Here is a 21,588-nt window from a genome sequence, read left to right on the forward strand (position 1 = left end):
TGCAATACTCATGGTTATTAATTACACTACATTTTTTAAACGGTGTTTTGGAGATTTTCAAATGAGAATGCTCACAACAAAAGCGAGTCTCAATATCAATGGAAATTCCAGAGATTCGCTATTATGAAGGTGTTTTTGAACATCACTATGGCTCACGAGATGAATCTAACTCAAATGGGTTTCAAAGTTTATTATTTTGTTGATGATAACGTACTTTAGACACTGATATTCTATTTATTATTTGAGAATGTAGTTGATATTTCACACTTCATGAATGGCTATCTAGTCTATTTTCACATATTTCTCCTGTTTTTCCATTGAGGGGAGCTACAATCTCTTTCAAAACTGCCATTCTGGGAATTGTGTTTTTCCCGAATTATCTAATATGGTCTTGGGAAGAGAAAGAGTACTATAAAGCAATATGTGTATCTGGGGACCGATGGAACAGTCATAGGTGTAACAGTCGATATGGCTGTCGAAGTAGAGGCTCTTGGTCTAGCTATCAAAGTCGATGATGAGGATCCCAAGGTGGATGCGGGTGGTGATGATGATGAAGATGGTGGCCCCACCAAGGTAGGTACTGTACTAGTCTATTATTGCTTTGTTGTCCACATCGAGTCCACTCATGTTGACACCATGGATGATTTTTTCAAGTTAGTTTCGTTAAGAAGCTAAGCTTTAATATTGGCTTTGAAAGTTTTTATTCCCTAACACAAATAAATGTTTGAAACATTCGCTAGGATTTGAAACTCTTATGCAAAAAAATATAAAGTTTCACCAGGATTTGCATTTTTTCCTTCAAAATTCAAATAAAATATATTAAAAACTAATATATTCTACCAATATTGTGAAACTAAAAAATGAGATCGAAAACTTTCGCCAAGATTTTATATTGATATATAAGCATAGCTTTGATAAAAACATCCTTGGTTGACACGTGTGTTCACATTGTCTAGAGTAAGTTGTTTTTGAATCTTGTCATCTCCCCTCGTCCTTTTCTTTGTCATTCTCTCACTTGCCTTTTCCCATCTTGCTGATATCTTGCTAATTCAAAACTATATCTTTGTTTTTGTATTGGCAGGTACGTGGGCATCACTTGCAACCCCTTATGTGGGCCTGTCAGCCCATGCTCGCTCCATCATCAATGGGCAACTGGCCAGGTGGGAGAATCCTAGGCGGAGGGGAAATTGGAGGCAGAAGGCCTAGGTGGGGGGGAAAGTAGGGAGGCCTAGGCAGAGGCAGGAGGCCTAGAACGAGGATAGAGTAGGAGGTGGGAGGATGGAGTGGCGAGGTGGAGGCCTGGGCAGGAGGGTGATGCAGGAAAGAGGCATGGGAGTGCAGTAAGGAGGCGGGGGGGAGCAGTAGGCGAAGGGTGGTGTAGGAGGCGAAGAGCAGCAAGGAGGCAGAGGACAGCAGTACGGAGGAGGGGGGGAGAAGTAGGTGGAGCAGGAGGAAGCTTCACGGAGGGGCAGAGAAGGCACCAAGGGGCAAAGAATGTGGAAACATGGGTGGAACATGGGTGGAGGGTGGAGCAGCAGCGCGGGTGGGAGCAGCAATGCGAGTGGACCAAGGAGCGGAGCAGAGCAGAGCGAGCAGGGCTGGGGTGGAGCACGGCAGGCGGAGCAGGGCAAGAGTAGAGAGAGAGAGAGAGAGAGAGAGAGAGAGAGAGAGAAATTCGTTTATGCCATCTGGATGCCTCATAGGCCTATGAGACTAAGGACACTCAAAAATAGTTTCTCATACAAGCCACCATGGGTTAATGCAAGGGCTCACTATAGCCCTGCCCCTTATTGGGTGCTATGCTAAAAACATGAAATCCAATACTCAAAATCCTCATAGAACCAAGTATCAACTATGACCTTAGCTCCCTGATAGTCCTCCGTGGAATGAGGATATATCATATATGGCTCTATCAGGTTATCTCTCGTTGTGCTGGTGAAGGGTGTGGCCTTCGTGATCTATATATATGATTGGCCATACAAGAGTGTACCTCGCTTCTAACATTCCCCTCTGAGTAAAGCCAAGATTGATTGGGCCTCCATCCTGTGTGATTTGGTTTATCTCTACACTGTGTATTCTCCATCCGGTTCAGTTTGAGTTTGAGTTTGAGATTCAGTATCTCTTAACCCAACTCAGTTTCAACTCAGTCCATTAACCCCATGTTGGGCTAAATCCCTGGCCGAACCTAGAGGTTAGGACCAACATTGGGGTAGGCAAGTTTATATAGGCCATCATGGAACCTACCAAGAAGTCGTTTGCCACATCTCGACCTCAACCTCGACTAGCAAGTCTCTTACTTGACTGTTGCAGCTTTTACCCCGACTCCTAGCGCAAAGACATACCACCCAATGAAGACCGTCTCAAATCCAAAGAAGCGCATTTATTTACCTAGAGCTTGAAGTTCAAGAGCTCAAGCTTCGGCTTGCAACTCTAGAAAGGAGGGTTCCTGATATGAAGGGTTATGGAAAGCAAGAAGTCATCCATGAGGCAATACAAAAATGTAATGCATCTCCACCGGCACCGCAATTGGTTTCTAAAGTGCAAGACATGGTCACCACTCAATTGAAATCTATGAAGCAAGAGATGATTGTTGCTGATGTGAATATCAAAGTGAACAAAGTTGATCTTCACATGTGAAAGATCAAGAATCTATGGTGAATAATAGATGGATCTTATGTATTGGGGGTTTGAAAGATGGATGCCTTCATGATGATGAAGAGAAAGAAATAGACGATATAATTGTAGGCCTTAAGAAGGAAATACCGCAAGTTGAATGGGGCGAGGATGATATAAGCAATATCTATCAAATTGAAACTCAAGCACAAGTCTACTTCAAAGGGAGGGCAGCAAGAGTTAAAATCCTAAGACAAACAGATAAGTTGAAGGGCACAAAGATTTGGATATCTAAGGAAGTCACACCAACCCAGCTCAAACCAAAAAATAGTGAACTCGCCAAGGTAAATGAAGGACGCAAATGGGCAATTTATCGAGTTCGGCAACAATTGATTAGGGACTTCAAATCTAAACCCAAAGAATCTCAGTCTTAAACTGATGTTATAAAGGCCACCTTATGATAGTTCTAGAATGTAGTTATGCCCTATAATAATTCGGGAGGAGCCAAGCTTTGTGCAATCCCCCGACCCTGTCTGGTCTTCCAAATGTGGTTAGTCACTTTTTGAAGGTTGCTTTATCTCATAGACCCGTGAGGTCTTCTACAAATGTTAATAGGTCTTTCTTTCTTTCTATGTCATTGCATCTTGATAAGTAAAGGCCAATGTAGACCTACCTTATCATGAACGTAGATCACCTGAGATAGTGGTCCAAACCAATGTCGTCTTAAAAGAGCCAATGATATCTTCCCTGAATCTCGTAGTAGTAAATTAAGCATGTACAAAGAAAGTGTGCCTCTATCTCTGCCTCCTCCAATGTGCATAGCGTGCAAATCCATTGCTTTCTAGGTATATCTACAGGCCTCCCTCTCAATCATCAACTAGTGGAACGAGACCCACAATTGTCCAAAGGCTATCCTTAGTGCATGAAAAACTCATCTACCCTCCAACAAATACTAGGGTCCGATCACTCCTCTGATACTTTGAGGAAGTTATCATGATAAAGGTAGAGCTTGGTAGGAAAGTAATCATGATAAAACTAGAGCTTGCTATGGAACTCCTAGTTCCCTCCCCCAAGTCCATGATGTATGGAGCTCAAGTACCAAACCATATCATATGGTTGATCTCATTTCATAGAATGCAAGAAGGTGGGTGTCCAAACTGTACAAAAAAGGCGAGTAAATCCATCTAAATGCCCTAATTTGCAAACCATCTGAACATATGTGCATGCAAGGCTATGCTAATCCCTCTGTCCACTAGTCGCCTGGATGACTCTGTAGCCAACCTCAATAGTCTCCAGCTGGGCAAGGTCCAAATCATTTTAAGATGTTACTATCTAAAAAATGGCATCGATATGGATTTGCATCATGGCAAAACTCTACCTTCATTGTCTGATGAGAGACAAAGAGGTTTCTTCCAATCATCTTGGATCCCATAACACCTGCAACCTCTCAAATCTCCTCCACTTAGTCATCACTGAGAGATCTCTCTCTCAAAAGGGTATTGAATATATATGGTTGTCGATCAGACCAAGATATCGAAAAACCATCATCCCTTCATCGAAGGATCTAAAGTTGTGAAAACATTGTCACTCTAGTCGAGCCAAAGCTCACTAACCTCTCGTAAGTTGTGCTCTCTCTCTCTCTCTCTCTCTCTCTCTCTCTAGCCAAGATCTATAGGTCTCTACTATAAAGGGAGAAGCACTCCATGCTAAAGCTCATCTTCACTATAGGGGCCATTATTGAGGAGTTGAGATCAAGATCTTAGAAAGTCTATACTTAATTTGTAGACTTTTGCAAGAGCTTTCGACACAAATTTGTCACAATTTCAACACTATACATCTATCGTGTTGTCTCTCACTATGGCAGAAAGAAGGGAGGGAAGGGAAGGGGAGAGTGGAAAGAACCATTGTTGAGCAACTTGGGGGTCATGGCACGCAATTAAGTGATCTAGGTAACCAAGTCATTAAGCTACAGTGTAAACCAAAGCTCAAACTTGATGTATTAATGCACACGTCCCATGAAGTTCATTCTAATTTGTTCCATGGACCATGATCATTGCTTATACACTTCTAGCAATCCTCTCGCCACTCCGTTATGCACGCACAGAGAGATGGTTCGAGGGACTGGGGCTCCACATAGACAGACTACCCCCATTCCAGTACAGCATGGATGCTCTGTTTTCTCCCCTCCTATCACACAAGATCAACCAAGATATCCGTGAGGATCTATTACAGCTACACATTCCGGACCTGGCTGGCCCGGAGTGATCTTCCAATGAAGCTGGGCTTCTACATCACTTCTTACATACCACAGCGGAGGGTTTCATTGACCCACCAGGGTACACTCAGATTTATATACCCCTCACTGAGGATCTCACTTGGGTAGTTCCGAGTCTCTTTACATAGACTTCGTATCGAGAGCGGAAGAGCAGAGCGACTACCCAAGGAGAGGCGCATATGCACACTGTGTGACATGCAAAAAGATTGAGACAGAGGAGCACTTCATCTTCAAGTGTCCTATTTACTATGAGATCCACGGGCGTTTCTACTACCTCTTCAAAGATAGCTATGGAGTTTTGGGTCAACTCATCTCCTACCCAAACCAGCAATGTTTGGCAAGTTTCGTTCATAAGGCACTCAAACTCCGTGAGAGGATACTTCGAGCATGACGACATGAGCAAACTTCTTCCTTGGCTGATCTCTCTTGGAGTTCTATCACGAAGTTTTTCCAACCAAATCACATGGACACCCACGAGACGAGGCCTCGACCGTGACCCGGAGCCTATGACCTAACAGCTCAAATAGAGGGTTGACCACAAATCACACTTGGGGATATCCCCTCCATGTTTAGAGTCGAGTCTCACTCGACGAGGGTCACACTAGCCCTGGTTAGACGCAGAGCTATGACTAGGAGACATGCCAGGGCTGCACCTTTGAGTGGATGACAGCACTCGCCAATTTCATGCCCCCATTGCCACATCCACCCTGATGTCTTGATGGTGATGATGATGATGATGATGATGAGATAGTCGACTACCGACATAACATGACTATGTTGTATCTAGGATTTAGTACTAACATTCTGCATATTTTGCATTTGCATTGGTGTGGATGCTCGTTTAGTAGCTCCACTACCACAGCTCATTTATACCAGGTTTTCACAGTCTCATAGACCCATCGGTCTTCCGAAGAATTTAATAAACTTTATTTATTTCTTTCTTTCTTTCTTCTATCAAACCTCAACCCCCTTGTAAAGATGTTCAATAATTATAGCTTTATAGTTGGAGCAATGCATAGAGAAAATGAGCAAAGCAATCTCACTATTGCAAAAATGAATATACAAAGGTGTAATCATGTAGTTTAGCCATTCACCCTACAAAACATCCATTCCACTTTTACAATGAGCAATAACAAAAATCCCCAAAAGATTCAAGGATTCTTCTGTGTTTCACGATACCAAGACTTCTCGTACAACGTTATAAGATAATTGGCCATATCAAGCCCGGCCTTCGACTTCCACTTCATTTCACCATTTTTGTAGCAAGGTAAGATTCCACATCTTCCAACTTTGCAGCTCCTCTTTGTCCCATACCCTTAACTTTTCCCTGAAAACATTATCGAGTACTAAGTCATAAAATGCAAAAGAATACTCATCACCTAAGGCAACATGTAATATTATCTCAAAGACTGTAACCTTCTTAAAATTGCAACACCACATAGAGAAATCTCTCTCTCTCTCTCTCTCTCTCTCTCTCTCTCTCTCTCTCTCTCTAAAGAATGCTCATCACCTAAGACTGTAACCTTCTTAGAATTGCAACACCACATAGGAATCTCTCTCTCTCTCTCTCTCTCTCTCTCTCTCTCTCTCTCTCGGCTATCACATCTTCACTCTAAGGGCTATCATTGAGGAGGCGAGGTCCAGACACCAAAAATTCTACACATGCTTCATAGACTCTCGAAAGGCCTTCGACATTGTCCCACGATCCCGCATGATGAGGCGACTACAAGGGATGCGGATTCCAAAGACAATGATCTTGGGTGTGATGAGTCAGTTAGAGGCAGATTTCGTGCCCCAGACGGTCTATCGAATTGGATTGAGAGCACGATCGGGATGAAGCAGGGTTGCCCCCTCTCACTGACTCTCTTCGTACTCTACATTGATGACATCACATCCTTCATACACAGCCTAGGGGGCAAGGGATCATTACTAACTAGCCTCATGATACAGATATTGCTATACAATGATCACATAGTCCTTATATCATCTTCAGTGGAGGGGTTGCAGAGACATCTGGAGACGCTAGAGGTGTTTCACGCACGCGCACATACGCACACACACACACACACAGCGGACACTCAACCTTGGCGAGACCAAATTTTTATTTTTAAACTTTTCAAAAAATTTGTGGGCCAACTCAAGCTTCACTTATTGTGGCGAGCCAATGGAGGTAGTAGTCCTACACATATTTGGGAGCAGTCTTCTTGGGATGCGATCCACCCGAAGACAGAGTGGAGGAGATTTGAGTGGTTATAGGTGATTATGAGTTTCAGGATAATTCGGTGTATAAGCCCTCAGTCCCATATGAGATGGCACAAGCAGAGTTCGCCATGACACCTCTCCAAGTTGTTGCCATCTTTCAGACAATGACATTCATCCACAAAGTTTGGGACTTACCTCACTGGAGACTTCCGAGGCTGGGCTTGAAGTCATCCAGGCAACGAGCAGAGAGCGGGGCAGACACATGGTATGCATGTATATCCGCATGGCTTGCTAGGCATAGTATGCATGTATATCCACATGGCTTGCCAAGCATGGTATCGAGATGATCAAACTTCCCCCCTTTCATTACGGCATGGGCATGTCTCTTGAGTCAATCCCACGAGATGAGATCTACCGTATCACAAGGTTAGATCTCCTCCAGCTCCATACATCCCACACTTGGGTGGGTGGGGGGGGACCAGGAGCTCCCCACCAAGATCCACCACTTCTACCACAACCACTTCTTAGAGAGTATTGGAGAAGGGATTCATCATCAGACCCCAGCATCTCGAGGAAAAGGGAGTCTCACATGCACTCTATCAAAGCGTCTAATTGAGCAACATCAGATTGCCATTGGACAAATGCGAGTTTCGTCCCATCAGCTGAGGATTGAGGCGGGGAGAGCCACAGGTATACCCAGAGAACAATGGATCTACATGCTATGTGCACTGGGGGAGGTTGAGACAGAGGAGCATTTCCTTTGTGATTGCCCTGCCTACTATGAGATTCAAGGGCACTACAGGCCTCGGTCCACTATCACGACTGATCCATTTCCATGACCAGGTCTACATTGGGCTCCACTCAAAATAAGACCCTTGCAAAGAAAATAAACCGGTGTAGAAATGTCATGGTAAATTCTGAAAATATTGATGTAATATGCAATAATTAGGGCTTTGTCGTCCTTTAAAACATATTCCCTGTGTCCCAGCCCTTGTGACTTGTTACATTACACTGCCTGCTGTCGAACTCTGGAAACAACTCACGTATTAGGCTTGGCATTGTATTATTACTAGCTGTACTATTCCACACACCGATATGCATATGATGACCACCCTCTTTATGGGTTTCTATACATATGATGATACTCCGACATATAAATGTAAAAGTTAACTTCGTAATTCCTACTGGAAGTCTTTATCAGATTGCCAAGTAGCGTCCGAGTCCTCCAGACATCACCAAACTTTCATACAAAATCTTCCGACACCATGGATTGCCCAAGAACATCGTCTCCCACAGAGTTCTTAAGTTTACTAGTCATTTTTTTATTTCTCTTTTCGAATCCTTGGGTACAACTCTATTGTTGGTTCTATGATGAGTGTAAGGCTTTACGCCGTCAGCTCTGATTCGAAATTAAAAACAGTCTTTTGAGCGCACCAGATACGCTACGCGAGTACCATAGACTGGTACGAAGGAAGAAACTAGACTTCGTTCGTCGGAACGAGAAGGAGCTACTGAACATTTTGTTTGGTAACAACTCTAAGGACTTCTGGCGGAGATTTCTAAAAGGACGGTCCCCCCCGCCACTCACTGACACTAAAATCTGGTTTGATTATGCATGCACACTTTATGACATCCCAAGTCAGCCAGTCCCTAATCTCTCACACATTCCCCGTCCCACATCCTGCACCCTCTTCACTAGAGGAGGGGTAAAGGATGCCGTAATGAAGCTTCATAATGGCCGAGCGAAGGATCATGAGGGGCTATGCACTGTGTTCATTGCATATGGGATTAACCTCCTAGCCCCGATCTTAGCAAAGCTTTTTAATGAAGCTGTTTGTTTGGGGTTTCCACGCACTTGGACCATTAACACTATCTCACCCATTCACAAGGCAGGGGATCCCATGAGCCTAGAGAACTACAGGACCATTATGATTGGACATGTCATGTCCAAGGTTTCTGCATCAGTACTTGACTCTGAGGTTAGCAGATTTGCAGAGTGTCGAGGACTTAGAGCAGCAGGACAGCAAGATTGCAACGTGATCATGGAACCATGGACCACATTCTGACGCTTAGATGTATCATCGAGGAGGCGAGGGCACGGAAGCAAAGAGTTTATTGTTGCTTTGTGGATTTTCGCAAGGCATTTGACACGATTCCGAGAGCCCGCCTCATACGGCGCCTACAGGACTTGGGTTGTGACCAGGAGATCATTTGGGCTGTCATGGCACTTTACGAGAGTTTCAGGCAAAGTTCGGGCAAGATCCGAGTGAACAGACGAGATCATGAGCACTATCAGGGTCAAACACGGGTGTCCTTTATCACCTACCTTGTTTGGCCTCTACATTCACGAGCTTGAGACAGTGGTGCACACACAGGGGGGTGTAGGTTGCTCTCTTGTGCGCACGCTGATCCAGATATTGCTCTACGTAGATCACGTGGCTCTCTTGTCTTCTTCGGTAGAGGGGCTCCAAAGACACCTAGACGCACTATAGTCCATTTGTGAGTCTCATGATTTGAAGGTCAACTTGGGTAAAACCAAGGTCATGATCTTCAATACATCTCGAGCGATCATGCGTCAGTAGCAGTTCACATTTGAGGGGTCACATGTTGAGATAGTTTCATCATACACTTATCTTGGGGTTATCTTTTCTAGACCCAACTTCACTATGAGACCCGCGATGCAGGCACGCTTGAGCAGAGGGTATGCTTCATTGGCCAGACTAGAGAGATAGTGCTTCCGCTCGCACTTTTAGGATCCACGCACCACGGGGTTGCTTTTTGACTCCTTGGTTTGCCCAACAGGGACGTATGGCAGCCCTAGTTGGGGACCAGACTTATCGGATATAGAGTGGGCCCATGTGGAGCGGCTGCAGATGATTCGTGGTAAGCCATCTGTTCCTCACCAGATCATTCAAGCTGAGTTTGGGTCACCCCCTTTACAACTAAATGCTGCATTTCAGGTTATCACATATCTATACCGAGTCAGGGAATATGGGGATTACACCTCAGGGCGTAGCAAACTACCATGGATAGCTCTTTCCTCTTCTACGGCACTTGTAGCAGGAGGGGACCAGAGGTGTTGGTATGCACGTACAGAGATGGTTTGAGCGACTGGGGCTCCACATGGATAGACTCCCTCCCTTTCAGTACAGCATGGATACTCCGTTTTCTCCCCCCTTCTATCACACGAGATCAACCAGGTTATCCGTGAGGATCTACTACAGCTACACACATTTCGGACCTGGTTGGGACCGAGTGAACTCCCAATAAAGCTTAGCTTCTACTGAGATCACTTCTTACATATCACAGCGGAGAGTTTCATTGACCCACCAAGATACACACAAATTCACCTACCCCACTCGCTAAGGATCTCTCTTGGGTAGTTCCGGGTCTCTTCACATAGACTTCGCATCGAGAGCGACAACGCAGAGCGACTACCCAGGGAGAGGCGCATATGCACATTGTGTGACATGCAGGAGGTTGAGACAGAGGAGCATTTCATCTTCAGGTGTCCTGTTTACTATGAGATCCGAGGGCGTTTCTACTGTCTCTTCAGAGATAGCTATGGGATTTTGGCCCGTTTCCTCTCCTACCCAGACCAGCGGTGTTTGGCAGGTTTCATTCATGAGGCACTTAGACACCGAGAGAGGATACTTCGAGCACGGAGACAGAAGTAGACTTCTTCCTCGGCTGTTTCCTCTCAGAGCTCTATCATAGAGTTCTTTCAGCTAGATCACATGGACCCCCATGAGACGAGGCCTCGACATGACCATGACCCGGAGCCTGTGACCCGACAGCTCAAACAAAGGGTCGACACACAGATCACACTTGGGGACATCCCCTCCTTGTTTAAAGTCGGAGCCCGACCGACGGGGGTCACAGTAGCCATGGTCAAACGCAGAGCTATGACTAGGAGATGTACCAAGACCGCACTTCTGAGTGGCCGACAGCACTCTATTGCCAACTTCATGCCTCCACTGCCTCATCCATCCTGATATCCTGTTGTTGATGATGATGATGATGATGATGATGATGTTGACGATGATGCTGAGATGGATATATAGTCGACCATCGACATTAGTATTGCCATTCTGCATTTTTGCATTTTGCATTGGTATGGATGCTCATTTAGTAGCTCCACTACCACAGCTCGTTGTATCAAGATTTTCACAATCTCATAGACCCATTGGTCTTCCGAAGACTTTAATAAACTTCTCCGACATTATATTCAATCAGGATTGGAAGCTTGGGAAGAGTATCTACCAATCCTGAAGTTTTCTTATAATAACTTTTTCCATAGTATCATCAACATGACTCCATTTCAAGCTGCTCATGGCACGCTCCGATTGTACCAACAAATTTTAAGCTGCTCATGGCACGCTCCAATTGCAGTCAATGATCATATGCGTAAAGCGCAAGAGCGGTATCAACAGTCAACCAACAAACGAGTCCCGATGTGGCATCCCGCAGCGTCCCATCCCCCGTGACGCCATCGATGCCTTGCGCACCTGAAAGCCGCCGCGTCCCCATCCCACGATGGTGCCTCGGGCTCTCGGGTCGGGTCGGGATGCGTGGTGCCCCGAGCACCCGCGTGGTACCCCGAACGCTGTCGCGCCCCTCGACGATGCCCTACGTACCCATGCCTCCAAACCGACGCTGCCGCGACCCCGTCCCACGATGGCGCCTCGGGCTCTCGGGTCGGGTCCAGACGCGTGGCGCCCCGAAAGCTACCATGCCCCCTGCGACGCCCCGTGCACCCGCGCCTCCAACCCGACGTCGCCGCGCCCCCGTCCCACGGTGACGCCTCGAGCCCCTCAGTCGGGTCGGGACGCGTGGTGCCCCGAACACTGCTGTGCCCTCGGCCACGTCCTGTGCACCCACGACTGCAACCCGCGATGCTGTCGTGCCCCCGGCCATGCCCCGTGCACGTCCCGCCGTAGCAACCCGACGCCGCCATGCCCCCGTCCCACGGTGGCGCCTCGGGCTCCCGAGTCGGGTCGGGACGCGTGGTGCCCCGAACGTTGCCGCACCCCCGGCCACGTCTCGCGCGCCCATGCCTTCAACTCTTCACAAGAGACACATTCATATGAAGAGGACTACTACTAGTATTATTGTAATGGACCCTCGCATCAAGGATTTAGGGTTAAACATCATTACTATCAGGATTAAACAGGTATCACCAACATTGTTTAGCCTCTACATCGACGAGCTTCAGGCCTTCATCGAGACAGTAGTGGGGTAGGCTCCATCTCCCGCAGGCTCTTTGACCCAGATCCTCCTCTATGCAAACGATGTCGTCTTACTCTCCTCTTCAATTAAACGCCTCCTGCAATATCTAGATGCACTACACACCTTTTGTAAGACACATGATTTAAAGGTCAATCTTGCTAAACCAAGGTTATAATCTTCAACACACCCAAAGAATCCATGCATAGAGAGTAGTTCACCTTTGATAGATTAGCCGTGGAGATCGTTGCGTCCTACACATATCTAGGAGTGCTTTTCTCTAGCCCAATCTTCATGATGGGACAAGCCATGCAAGCCCAACTGAGTAGGGTTATGCTTCGCTTGCCAGCTTGAGCGACAGTGCTTTCACTCTCACTTCTAGGACCTGGACCAAGTCTCTTCTCTTTGATTCTTTGGTCCGCCCAGCTAGTATGTATTTATCTATATCTTAGTTCCTCACTCGTAAGGGTCCCAAATGAGGAGCCATGAGCATGACAAGATAGGTGAAGGTAAGATACATGAGCATTAGTGTGCAGCCATGCATCATCCCATGAGGTTCGCTCCATGTTGAGAACAAAAGATGTCTATCCACATCATCAATGTGCATTCGGGTGAATGCAAGAGGTGGCATTCAGCAAACCAAGGAGATGATCTGGCCTGCAAGACACGTGGTTGATGTACATTGCTTATGTGACATTGTATGGATGCTACAGACAGCCATGCAGGGCTATACGGATGATGACGTCATAGGAAACAAGGTTTGCTGACATGGACCTATGGTTGATTATCCTATGGTAGCTCAAATAATACCTGAGGCAGTGTCTTGAAGTACTTCCGCGACTGCTCAAAGGTAGGACACAACACAAACCGTCCTGCCTCCCCTCGTGCCTTAGGCCACCCTTGATATCCCTCCACCCCCCGCTTCCTCACCTCCACCCGCGCCCCTTGTTGGAATCACTCCCTAACCGCCCTTCGCCTTCCACACTCCCTCTTGAGTTAGCGGCGGTGACACGATGGCTGCTAGAGCAAGTTGACAGATTCTATGTTGGGGATTGGGCAATGCACAAAGAGGGTGCCAGGGGTATTTCGCCCAGGGACCACAATGTCAGATCAATCACCGGTTATGCTCCATTTAGAGCAACCCCATCTTCGTGGACTCTCACCAAGAGGGGTCTGCATCCTATGCATAATATTATTACATTGAGAGTGATTATGAGGGATGTTTCTTAAAGGAATCAACACTTTTTTAAGGTAATAACAAGGGTACAAAGAGATGTCTCTAAATAAGAAAATTATGTTGTGAAAAAATGAATGAGTGACTAGTCTGTATATTTTTATGATAAAGGGATCTAGTTCTAGTGAAAATAAAAGTGTAAAAACCATGTTTCCTAAAGAAATACATTTTTAAATCTCTTGAAAAACACACTCGGATAAACCTACTCATAGGTTTTTGCTCGTAAAATTGACGCATCCCGCTCAGATCTACAGGAGATCTTATGCACTCAGATCTATAAGAGATCTTGGAGAGCTGGACAATATCTCGATAGTGGTCTCCCCGAGTATGAACAACCAAGTGGAGGCGCCTTAAGTGAATGAGGAGCTTTTGGAGGCCCTCCCTACGCAGAAGTGCCCAGGGTAGGATGGATTGACACCATCCTTCAAGTGCTTTTGGGAGTACATTCACACCCCTCTTCGGTTGTCTTTGCAAGAGATTTTCGCTCTAGGTCTCTACCCCTATCCCTGAGTCAGGGGTGGATTTGTTTTGATAAAAAAGGAGGGGGCAGGTCTGATACCTGCATAAGTGAAACTGTATCACCTAACACTGATGTGACTTGCACCTGACCAATCCCTTCCACAGGATAAGCTGCATTGTTTCTACAAGTGACAATGCCCCCATGTAGAGCATCACTCAAGGACTGAAACAGAGATTTGCAAAAGGTCATGTGCTTAGAAGCACCGTTGTCAAAATACCAGGCTCACTTAGAATTTGAAATATATAAAGCTGAAGCATGCATCTCTGGATTGTAGTGGCAGGTCACAACAAATGCCCATTCATCATGAGCCGAGTTTGCTTCCTTATGAGGGTGATCATGGGCAGCACGAGCATGTGTGCTAAGTGTGTGGCATTCAATTATTGCTGTGTACCGCAAGACCTTTTTTCTGTTTTTTCTTCTTTGAGCAATGCGCTTTTGACATTCAAAAGTGTCATGGCCAGGCTTTTTGCAATAATTACAGCACTTCTCCCCATGAGCAGGAGAAGAAGATGATGAGGTACAATGAACGTTTGGGCTTGCTGTAATCCCCCCCCCTTGCCTTTGCTTCTGTGAACGGTAGCAAAGGCATGATCTACATGAGTATAAACACCCCTGTTTCTATTTTGATGGCTCGACTCCTGCAGGAGTAGGGAAACAAGCTAATCGAAAGAATAGTGGTTGGCCACTAGCCTCAATGTCGTAGCAAGTCCCTGTTATGAGTGAGGGAGCCCATCAAGTGTCATAGACACTAGCTGTGAATCTGGGACAATGTCATCAACATTAATGAGCTGCTCTCTAAAATCATTAATCTATGTGAGGTAGGTGTCCATGATGCCCCCTTGGTTGATCTTAACACCATCCAGCTGCTTGCGCAAATAGGCAACCCTAGCCTCATTCTAGAGATTGGCCAAAGTATCCCATGCAGCCCTTGCCTCATTCCAAATTTGATAGAAATTGGCCGAAGTGTCCCATGCAGCCCTTGCTGTCTTATAAGACCAAATGTCTGGGATAACTTCCCTTTTGCTATCAATAGCAATCACTGCATGTGCATGTGCATCTCTCTGATCCCAACGGATCTGTTCCGGTGTGAAAGGCACTACGAGCAGTGGTAGATGAACCAGAAGTGGCGATGGTAGTTGTTGCGGGGGCAGCAGATGCCTGTGCTGGAAAGATGGGTCAAGTCTCAGAACCAAAAATAATAGCCCGAAAATTCCTGGATACCAATAGGTGGCACACCAAGTGCGACCACATGGGATAGATGGTACCATCAAGTCTGTCCTGAGCGACGAGCATTCCAAATGACTCATTGTTTGCCATTGCAAATAAAAATTCCCCAAAAAAGAAAGTGCGCTGCAAATGTCAAAGTTTCAAGGCAACAATGCCATGAGCTCGCTGCACAAGAGTGGACTGCAAATCTGCAAATGTCAACTCAAAAAATTAAAGCAAGGCTTTGCAAGTGTTTTTGCCACAAAGGGCTGCTCAAACACTGAGCAAAAATGCAAAAGGTTGTCCCCCAAATCCCATCAATAAGCTGACCTGCAAAATTATGTCCAAGAAAGCACTGGCCTGCAGAAGTGACCAGCCCAAATCAAAGGGCAAACGTCTGCAAATCTATCCAATGCAAATCTGAGATGAATTTGTCCACAAATAGTGGATGATGTTCCTCTAAAGCAATCTTCGAGGCAAGAGTGCCAAATGGAGGACAGGGGATACAAAAGTCCCAAAATTTTCAAGAACAAACTACCCTAAATTGAGCTGTACCATGCAAATGTCACTGCAAATGACACCAAATCTAGCAAAAGCCCCAAATTCTGAGAGGGTAATTATGCCAAAGAGAGAAAAATGGGACAAAATCCCAAACTGTGCTGCAATCCACCAAATGTCCCTCAATGTGCTGCAATTTCTAGCCAATGTCAATGCTCCTGTATGCAATGTCTACAATAAATTGCCCCTAGCCTCAAAAATCCCCAAAATATGTGAAAATCAAACTACTGACTATAGCAAATGTCTACAATCTCACTCAAACTGAGTGTAAAAGTTCTTGCAAATCTGCTAGAAGCCTTGTCCTTTGCAAAATTGAAGCCCTATGTGAAAAGGCCCAATTTATAAAGGGTAAATTGCAACAAAAGAGGGGAAAACCAAGAAAAGCCCCAAATTTCAACTATATCAGACAATAGAACTGAAAACCTACAAATCTGAGCCAATAATGGTGCTAGGTTGAAGCAATGTCAACCAAAAGCCCCAAATCTGTGATCAAAGCAGTAATTTTCAGTTGTATTGACGATTTGCCGCTAGGACGATCTGTGATCTACAAAAGTTTCTTTCATCTGTACGGACACTATCCAAGCTGTACGGACGGCTTGCAAACAAATTGTACAGAAGTTGCGTATAGATCTGGTAGGTTGAACGGCTAGTTTGATGAGAACGTACGATAGATTTCAAGGAGCACATGGCAGATGGTACGGACTACAGCAGATTTCAAGGATGTCCACAGTGTAGATACATGTACAGCGCTTGTACAGATGGATTGTCGTACGGTGTACAAACAATAGGGTCGCTGACAATGGTTGTAAGTTGAAGCACTGTACGGACGATCACCACAGAGTTCAGCCTACGGACAAATGCTTGAACCTAGCACATGCAATACGGGTGAGTTCCGTGCATTGTATGGATTATTCGCGCCACTTGGTCGGATGCTCACCTAGGCTATACAGATACTCAAAACAAGTTGTATGGATAATATCCCAAACTTGTACAAATGTGTACCATACGATTGGCGATGGTGGATGCAGCACAAATGTAGGCTAGAACAGCAAAGTGATGATTCAACTCCTACATATATTGACATGTGGGAATGGGGAGTAAGCTAGATCAACACTGCTCTGATACCACTACTAGGTGTGGGGAGCAATGGAATGCAAGTGGAATGCAAGAGAGCCAACAACAGCTCAGAGAACTCAGCAAACTAAGTAGCTTACAAGGCCATACCAGGGCAAAGTGCTCACAAGGCCTCCCACAATGCTTCAGGCGCACTTTCAGAATCCACCGACAAAGGGCTAGCTTTACCCTAGTGAGGTTGACTGCCATGTATGCGGCACCTTTTTGGGGGAATGATCTCGCGGCGACAAACTGGAGGAGATTTGAGCGGCTACAGGTGATTATGGGGTCTAGGATGATTTGGAGTAAGCCCTAGTCCCCCATCAGATAGTACATGCAGAGTTCGCCATGACACCACTCCAAATTGATTCCATCTTTCAAACAGTGGAATTCCTCCATAGAGTTTGGGCCTTACCCCACTGGAGACTGCCGAGGCAAGCACAAGAGTCATCCAGGCGGCTAGGGGTCAGCGCAACATGATATGCGCATGTATTTGGTTTGCTAGAAAGGGTATTTAGAAGGACTGGCTTTCCCCCTTTCAATATAGCATGGATGCACCATCCGTGTTCATCCCACGAGATAAGATTAACCATATCATACAATTAGATCTCCTCCAACTCCATACATCTCGAACTTTTTTTTTTTTGCCTGGGGGGGCCAAGAGTTCCCCACTAAGATCCAGTTCTATCACGACCACTTCTTGAGAGCTTCAAAGGATGGACTCACCATTAGACCCCATTACCTAGAGGACAAAGGTCTCACATGCACTGAGGATTGCCATTGGACAACTCGTCCCATCAATTAAAGATTGAGGCAAAGAGAGCTACAAGCACACCTAGAGAGTACCAGAACTATAGGTTATGCACGCTAGGGGATGTTGAGACAAAGGGGCACTTCTGGTTTGCCTGCCCAGCCTACTAAGAGGTTTGGGGACAATACCACTGCCTCTTTAGGAGCGGTATGGCTTTGGTCCACTCTCACAATTGATCCACTTCCACGACCAGATCCATGTTGTTGGGCATAGAGAGACACTATTGTGACGGGTCAGACAGCAACAAGAGGTGACCACACCACAAGAGGCTTAGGTAGTCCGAGCACAGTGACATGTCACGAACTTTCATGCATTTGAGTTAACTCCATAACAGAGTGGGGTGGAGGAGGAGGACATGATGGCAGTATGGATCAACAGGAAAGATGGCATGACACTGCCGAGCCAGAGACACAAAAACCACACATGACACAGAGAGTGACCAAAGCACATACGATCGACGTCCGGTCTATCTCAGCTTTCCTCACTAGAGACGAGGCGTCACTCTTGACATAGCCCATCAGATATAGAGGTCGAGGAGACCACGTCCTCCACCACAACGAGAGACAACTCGGCGGAAGTAGATCAGGGACATCTCTACAGCCAACCAGAGAGCCACTACGGTGCCGGGGTTTGGATCTTGAATTTTAGTTTTCAGTTTCAAGTTTTGAGTTTGAGCTCTTTAGCTCTTTAGCTTAGAATAGCACTCAACAAGGACCCAAGCACACCCCTTTGCTTCATCCCACAAAGGCTTGTATGAGTTTCTTCTCTTGATGTACTTTGTCCCATAGGCCTTCTGAGGGCGTTAATATATGTTTCTTTCTCTCAACATACACACTCTTTCTCTACCTTTTTTGGGTGAATCCATTTGTCATTATAATACAAAGAACAGTCCCAAGGACAAGCAGCTACAAACATCAGAAGATGTCATTATATGACAAGAAAGAAAGATAATCTATATCTCAAGCACACACGCACATAGACCAGACCCCCCCCCCTTCCAGAAAACTTAAAAAGGGAATTAAAGTGCCTACTGACCTTCAACTTGAGAGCCATTGCAGCTGCATCTTTCGTAGTTATCTTTTCGTGTGCATTTCTGTCATTTGAAGAAGCTCCATCATTCCTAGCTTTCTTGGGCTCCTGTACAAAAAACCAAAGAAGCTAAGGCACGTAACTGCACAGATATTATAAAATAAATGACAGCTGCTGACTATACACACGTGTAGCAACAAGCTATTTAGTGTCCCTGTTCCCATGTTTTATTCCATGAAATCAACCAAATTTTCCAAAAGCTTTAGATTAGAAGCCTACAATAAGGAACAATGGCCTGCCCCTACCCCCAAAGAAAGAATAGAAAGTTCATTTATTCTGAGGCATGAAATACATGTTGCCACAGTAGATTTTATAAGCATAAGAGTGGAATATGAACAAATCCCTTAAGTTGTCCATGATGTTTTAGCCCTTCATTTGGACGAGCCGAGATTACCTTAGGAGGCACAAATGCAGCCTCTCGTTTTCTTTTGCTCTCAACTGCTTTTTCAGCCTGCTTCTCATTCTTCTCCTGCCACTTCTTGGCAGCTTTCCTCTCTGCACTAAGAAAGTATTCTCCACTTTCCAATTGCAAGTCCACCTATCATGGCAGCAAACATTAACTTCATGCAAACCTCTCTCTCTCTCTCTCTCTCTCTCTCTCTCTCTCTCTCTCTCTCAGAGGAAGCTTTATGCCAATACATGGTCCGCCCCAAGCTTGAGAAGATGGATGCAAACAAAATACCACACAAAGCAATGGAAGCTAAAAAGACCACTGAATGGCACAGATGGAAGAGAATGGATGGAATTATGGGGCATACATAGCAGGAGATAAGATATTTAGTAACGCAGAAAATGCTAGAGAAACTATGGCAAGACCGGCCATGAAAAGGCAGTTTTACAAACAATAAATTAATCCAATGGACAGTTATGAGATGCAAATATACCTCAGGGACGATATATCAATGTTCGAAAGGCATTTAATCTGCAAAAAAGGACCAGCTCACATGAACTAGAGGTGGAGAGGGGCAGGTGGGCAAGACCCAGGATCCCAAGAGATGCAAGAATCTGCAAATCTGCCCCACCGCGGAGGTAAAAGATGAGCAGCACATACTCCTAAAATGTTGAGCATAAATACACATCAGAGAAAAATATGGGAACAGCAGGGACAGACCGAAACCCTGTTGGAACAACCAGCCAAAATACTGGGAAGTTACCGAGATGAAGTTTTGGAACACCGTAGCAGAGTTCTCGAGCTAGAGCATAAGTTAGCTAAGCAAGTACTCACAACATAGCATGTTTTGTAAAGATTTCTTTCGGTGGGTGTAAAAGACCACTATTGGTTTATGGCAGTCACCAGCCCCATAAAGGACTTTAATACAATCATCTCATATCATATCTCTCTCACACACACATACACACAATAAATAGATCCTATCAAACACAAAGAAAGAAGGAACAAAGTCCAACAATGCTCGTGAGTTTTAATCAGTAGTGCCACAGCCAAAGCATCCAGTTTCAGCTCTGTAGATATTGCAACCAAAAAGATGAGTCATTTGAACTACTTAACTTATCCTGGCCACACACCAAGGCCCAAGTTCTACTGAAACACTAACTCCTGAGAGACTTTAATACAATCATCTCATATCATCTCTCTCTCACACACACATACACACAATAAATAGATCCTATCAAACACAAAGAAAGAAGGAACAAAGTCCAACAATGCTCGTGAGTTTTGGTCAGTAGCGCCACAGCCAAAGCATCCAGTTTCAGCTCTGTAGATATTGCAACCAAAAAGATGAGTCATTTGAACTACTTAACTTATCCTGGCCACACACCAAGGCCCAAGTTCTACTGAAACACTAACTCCTGAGAGACGTTGACACACACCCCATAAAAGGCAAGTCAGATGGCCCCCTCCGCACTGAGGCAGGCAGAAGAATATGGGACAGACAAGATATCCCTGCTTGTGATAGGGAAAAAGAGAAAATCAGTTGCATGTATCCAGTAGGTAACTTTCCTAGAACAAAATTCCTAAACTTCAAGGCAAGAATAAATATTACTTTTAAACTGTTTTTTTCTTAGAAAGCACCTTACTAGATTATAGCTATAATAATAGCTTTTGCTAAGAAAGTTAGGAAAGCATGGCCACCCCACAGCTTCATTTGATGATAAAACAGAAGTTTTATGTTTATTCTGTTTTTCAAACAACAGAAGCAGTAGGTATGCCCAATACTCGAGTCTCATTGAGCAAAAAGTAAAGTGAAGGGTTGGGCCTCTTAAAGAACAAGCATCCACTCCTACCAAAGACGACCTGCTCCCTGCTCGACGTGCTTTGCTAGCCACCCTCTGTTGCCCTCCATTCTCCACCCATGCCTTCTCTCCCCTTCGCCACTCCATGTCCCCACTTCTGCCTTTGACGGGTCTATAGGCAGGAAGTTTTGGGCCACCGCACGTCCTGCTCAGGGGATGCAGCTCCCGCTGAACCCCCGCTTCTATTTTTGTCAATTTGTCTGGCTTTTCAGTCATACCAGTAGGCAGCCCACTTTGACCTGCCTGCCTGCGCTTACACTTGGGGATTGTGTCTGCTTTCAGTACTGGCCCTAGGGCCATTGTGCCCTACTTTTGCTGTGTCTTGTCTATCTCCCCTGCCCCTTCTTTTTCGCCGCCCCTCCTCCTTCCTTGTCGCGCCATGTCCTATTTCATCAACCCGTCCTTTTTCTTTTCCCTGTTCTAGCAGACAGGGCTTTGGTCAACAAAGGCGGCAGAGATCTTTAATGAACTTTCTTTCTGCCTTCACT

At 45.5% G+C, this 21,588-nt stretch overlaps 1 protein-coding gene across 1 annotated transcript in view; it reads right to left on the bottom strand.

The window, feature by feature from the left end:
• Positions 1 to 5,913: 5,913 nt before the first annotated feature.
• Positions 5,914 to 21,588, bottom strand: part of LOC147897165 (RNA-binding KH domain-containing protein) — a 77,524-nt gene continuing 61,849 nt past the window's right edge. Inside the window, exons 10-12 of the mRNA XM_087381432.1 lie at positions 19,242 to 19,385; positions 18,794 to 18,895; positions 5,914 to 6,215 (exon numbers count right to left, since the gene is read on the bottom strand). Of these exons, the coding sequence (XP_087237558.1) occupies positions 6,132 to 6,215; positions 18,794 to 18,895; positions 19,242 to 19,385 (330 nt within the window). The 3' untranslated portion in view covers positions 5,914 to 6,131. The remainder of the gene's footprint in view (positions 6,216 to 18,793; positions 18,896 to 19,241; positions 19,386 to 21,588) is intronic.

This window comes from Dipteris shenzhenensis, chromosome 11 (assembly GCF_047967505.1).
Source record: "Dipteris shenzhenensis isolate YYH24624 ecotype China chromosome 11, Dip_SZ_1.0, whole genome shotgun sequence".
In the NCBI taxonomy this organism is placed as follows: Eukaryota; Viridiplantae; Streptophyta; class Polypodiopsida; order Gleicheniales; family Dipteridaceae; genus Dipteris; species Dipteris shenzhenensis.